The sequence below is a fragment of the Populus euphratica genome, unplaced genomic scaffold, assembly GCF_000495115.2.
Source record: "Populus euphratica unplaced genomic scaffold, PopEup_1.0 scaffold1876.1, whole genome shotgun sequence".
Taxonomy (NCBI): domain Eukaryota; kingdom Viridiplantae; phylum Streptophyta; class Magnoliopsida; order Malpighiales; family Salicaceae; genus Populus; species Populus euphratica.
In genome coordinates this window covers 1-5,294 of record NW_011501717.1, presented here as the reverse complement: position 1 = coordinate 5,294, position 5,294 = coordinate 1, and the positions used below count along the sequence as shown (strand labels likewise).

The following is a 5,294-nucleotide window of genomic DNA, read 5'->3' as shown; positions in this document are numbered from 1 at the left end:
AATAAAATATTGGGCTATCCCCTATTTTACTACAGCCAAACATGGGTATAACTGTAAAACCGTGTTTCAGATCCAAGTGTCCTCACCGCATTTGATTCCCCACACATTTCATACATGTAAACACAATCTATGTGGAAAAATATTTACCAAGCAAAAATAAAGGCACCGGTTTTTCCCCTAAACAACCCTCGCTAATAAGAACTGAAGCATGAAGCGATCAGTGAAAAAAAAAAACAAAAAACACCGGTGATAGCATTTATTCACAAGCATGTCGCCATCAGTGTAGATCTGTATCATCCTACGAAGCAAAAATGGAGAGAGTGCTGACAAGCTAGTAAATTTACATTATGCAGGTCGTTGTTTGTGCTGTGAATTGTTAGTGACCTCTACTGATGACCTGAAAGACATTAATTGAGAAATATCAGACTTGGTATGTCAAATTAAATTGCTGCCCACTTGACGAAGGAAAGATGAACAGACAAATATCGAAAGACTCTTACTTGGAAGACTTGGCACGTCGATTGCACATCTTTGTAAAGAACTTGTGCAAAGGAGTTTGCGGAACAGGTATCAGTTTAGCGAGAGCAGCAAGCGGCCAGCTGATTGGACAGAAAAAATAAAAATAAAAAACTAGAGTTCAGACATGCAAACATGAGCTAAATGGTAAGAGAAATGTTTTCTGGAAAGGATATCTCGTGTTTGCCTTTTACGCCATATTCATAAATGACATTTGAAGAAAATCACTTCACTTCACTTACCCGATAAAACCAATAATAACTGAAATCAGCCACTGTTTCCAATTAAGCTTGACGGTAGAAGTAAACTTTCCAACGAACTCAACTATGATTACCTATAAAAACACACACGAGAAAAAAATAGTATTATTAATGTTCATGGACAGGACAAAAAAGGCCCAGAACCTAGGGCATTGAAGAATTTAAGAGGGGCTAATATAACTGCTCTTACCTGGAGTACAAGTGTTATTCCAATTATACCAATGAATAGGTGGTTTTTTGAAATCCCTTTGAAAATATTGATTTCATCTGGTTTCCGGGCATTAAATTCGTTGAAGATCTGCATTTCAAAAAATTAGTCCCTTATCATGCCTTGTAGTTAGGAACTCTCAACAACCAAATCATACAGCAATGCTATAATGGAATTTAACTGGAATCATTTTAATTGTTTGTTCCTTCATTTTATTAAGAGCAGTTAAAAGATTTACCTGACAGAGCACAAATGCATTGAATATCAAGGTATTCTTCACTTCGATCGCATGCTGAGGGGTCTCATGCTCCAAACCTAGTAAACTCTCTCCTCGAAAATTAAGGACAAGCAGCACGGTCACTTGATATGCTGCCTAAAATTTTAGAAACCACAATCAACAGTTACCGTTATTGTATGTTAAGTGACTGGAAAAAAAAAAAAAAAACTAAGCAGAAAATTTATAGCAATTTGAAGTGTTAATATTGACAAGATAGATAGAATAACACCAAACACTAAAACGTACCTGTATCAGCAGGTTCCTCCACATGATATTTGTTATTAGTGGTTCCCTGAAAATGTGCATACACCATCAGGTAAATCATAGAAAATGCAAAACCATGTCCCAGTTATTTTGATAACAGAGAAACAAAAGGAACATAATGAGACACCAAGTAAATTAAAGACCAGAACTGGGACATTTTACCTGGGAAATATCCTTATAGAATAAAGGCACCAGCATTTTTACAGGAAATATATACTACTACTCACACAAGTTATCTAATAATAACAAAACGCAAACAAATGGCTGAGTTTAAGGCTGAGGTAGGAAGGTTTGAAATTGCAGTAAGGGTAAGCCATGAATCAGGTTCAAGAATCGAACTAAAACAGAGCCATCTACTCCTCTGAAGACCAGATGATACACTAGTTGTAACATACATACATCCAATATCCCAGGCATAAAATGCTTGGATAAATCAACATGGTGTCTCCAACAATTCTAAAACATTTTCAAATAAAATTTTCAACTCATTGTATTCCTGTTCCAAGCATAGAAAAGGTGAGATCAGTTTCAAAATTTTCAACATTTTACACACCAACAAGGTGCCAACCAACGTAGCATTTCTTACCGGCGACCAACTGGAGATCTATTCATCAGGTGATCTGTTGGAGGCTCAGTAGCCAGTGCCAGTGCTCCAAGAGTATCCATGATAAGATTAACCCAAAGGAGCTGTATTAATAGATAGAAACATTAGCATGAAAACAGACTAACTGAAACAGTTAACCTTTTTTAGTTGTGTGATACTAGGAGTGAAAATACCTGCACTGCATTTAATGGGACTTCACCAGAAGACATTGCAGACACAACATTTATAATGAGAGCTGCAACATTAACTGTGAGCTGAAACTGAATAAATTTCTGGATATTTGCATATACAGATCTACCCCAACGGACAACCTGCATTAAGGAGACATTTAAAATAATTGAAACTTGCACTTTCAAAAAGAATGAAATAATAATAGCACAACTTTGGCCCTAAAATGCTTATCAACTTGGGCGTTCAATAATATTTAGTTAGTCTATGGTCGTAGTGAGTAGCAACAAAAGGCCTAAGACCTTGATCTACATAATTTTGAAGAATCTGATGTCCTGCAATAGCATAAAAAAGCGAGGATTCTAATTCAAACTAAATTAGCTGAAAACAGTGTCCACCTTCACGACTGAAGCAAAATTGTCATCCAAAATTATGATATCTGAGCTCTCTTTAGCAACTTCTGTGCCTTGAATACCCATTGAGAGACCAATGTCTGCCTGAACTCAAAAAATGAATAATAGCAATGTAGCAAGTCAGAGTACCTTGTGAAAAGAGATAACTGATTATAATAATATTAAGAACCATTGATACAGAAACATAACAAAACTAGGGCTCTGCACTATTCTCTTAAGCAAAGATCTCAACCCAAACCAATTCAAATTTGTTTTGTTAGAAAACCAAACATTGAAATTATTAACCAAAGCCACTGTTTTGTGAAAAAAAAAATAGCACTTGAAATCACCGACCAGATAATGAAAGGTCGCCACACATTTTAAGGAAAAGGAACCAGTTAGGAGAAATGCCTCAGATATAGGACCCTAACTTCCAGATGCATTTTGAATTCTAAACTTCCACCAAACTTCCTCCAAATGAACTGTGTGGCACTCTTTCTTTGAAAGCATGGAACAATTGTAACAGCATTAAAAAAAGAAGTCAAACCTCATGTAATGCAGGAGCATCATTTGTTCCATCTCCAGTTACAGCAACAACATGTCCCCTCCTTTTCAATGCTTGCACAAGCAAAAGCTTGTCATTCGGAGAAGACCTCCCCATCACCTAAAAGATTTTGAATAGCACATGTTTTCTAAGAAATTTGGCTCTTTTAAGTTTTAGACAATCTGCAAATATACAAAAACAGAAAAAACTAATAACAAATGGAGACAATTAATTCTTACTGAGATCTTCTCTGCGATTTCTTCTCTTTCTGGATCTGTATATTCACGAAACACTCTTCCTTCAATAACATTAGGCTCCACAGCATCTTCTTCTGAATTCAGTATCCCACATTCCAAAGCAATTGCTTTTGCAGTTTGAGGATTGTCACCAGTTACCATACGAACCTATGTACAAAAGTTCCGTGTTATTATTTCAATGCCTGGCATAATCAAATAAGCATGTATTAATGAAGAAAGGCCTAAGATTCAACACTCATACTTGTGGAATGGCATCAACTTGATACAAAAATAAAATTGTAACACTAGACTTCATGTAATTGTAACTCTCTCAATCATAACCATATAATGTTCTATTTTGTTTAAATGATGCATACAATTACAGAATCTTGATGGCTAAAAACGTCTGCAAGTAACACATTAATTAGAAGAAGTTCAGATGACTTCCCAACAAGACCCAGCAACATCCCCAGTAACAGGAACCAGGGAAATAGAAAGTAATCTGCCCTTCACTTAAACTTCTTGACCACCAATTTATGTTTGCAGGTCAATAGAGATCTCGTGTTGTTTATCAGGACCAATTTCATGCTCTCAAAAGGTAAATTTATAAAGACTGCATGTGAGAGAGAGAGAGAGCGCTCAGGAGGAAAAGAATTTCCCACACTTTCAGAATCACCTCCCAGCAAAACTATAGCTAAAGTTTATGAACAAAATAAGTTGTCCTTGGCTGCTTTAAAATATTTTAAGTGTGGAAGAAATAAAAGCATGATCTATCTTAGGAACCAAAACCTGTTTCAATGCATTTCCCCCTTAATTTGAGAAAACTCTCAAATATAGAATTATATTTGACCCAATAGCAACAATCTTCCAAATTGCAAGCATAAAAGAATGAACAGCATTAACATTCAAAACTAAAACCTAGATAACACTTATATTCAACTCAATCAAACTATTTTTATATTGAAGGGAAAACAAAGCAAAGTAGAAAGAGAAATATAAACTAGCTGAGCATCAAATATCACAATGACTTGACTCTCTAGGAGATGGGAAAGACCAAGACATAGGAGCATTGCGATCAATATAGAGCAAGATATCAAAAGCTTAGTAATTTCAAAGGAAACAAGCACACAAAAATTAGAAAATAAATAAATAAATAATGACCTAAAATATGTAGTTCAGAAATTCTAAAGGAAAAATAAATCTGTTATGTATATCCCAAATTGTTTTTCCAAAGTAATCGTTCATACCAGAATTAATACAAGTTCAAAGTTATCAGAAACCAGCATTCAGCATGCTGAAGAATGAATCCAACAGAGCTTTTATAATACATAAAAGGTTGGAGAGCAAAAAAGAAATTGCAGCGTCATACAACAAATAACTGATAGCATATCAATCACGCAGGGGTTAAAACATGACAAGCAAAAATACCTTAACACCAGCATTTTGGCACAGTCGAACAGCATCTCTCACACCTGGACGACATGGGTCCTGCATAATTTTATATACAAGGTAGCATGCAAATATAAATCATAACAGTCTGAAATAAAATTCAATTATATGCGAAAATGTAAATGTTCAGCAGCTGAGTGAAACAAAATTGTGTAAATATAAATGTTAAGAGCCAAGTGAAGCAAAACTAGATTACATAAATCAACAAAGTGAATTGAGTAAATTAGTTGCGTCTCACAAGGCCATTAGTAGAACATCATTCTTGGTGTGATAAATAAGGATGTCATCGTAAACAAGTGGGATATATGATAATCTCGACCATATTGCAACATGTACCTTTATGCCAATAATTGCAAGCAAAACAAGATCATCTTGA

General features: G+C 35.2%; 1 protein-coding gene across 1 annotated transcript; it reads right to left on the bottom strand.

The window, feature by feature from the left end:
• Positions 1-5,290, bottom strand: LOC105118319 (calcium-transporting ATPase 9, plasma membrane-type-like; the record flags this gene model as incomplete). Its single annotated transcript, XM_011016242.1, has 13 exons — positions 1-397; positions 501-599; positions 759-850; positions 967-1,074; positions 1,223-1,357; positions 1,508-1,553; positions 2,112-2,212; positions 2,303-2,440; positions 2,696-2,794; positions 3,237-3,353; positions 3,473-3,637; positions 4,898-4,957; positions 5,255-5,290. Coding segments are annotated over 13 exons (1,248 nt in total), but the record flags the coding sequence as incomplete, so codon positions are not given.
• Between the last annotated feature and the right edge of the window lie 4 nt (positions 5,291-5,294).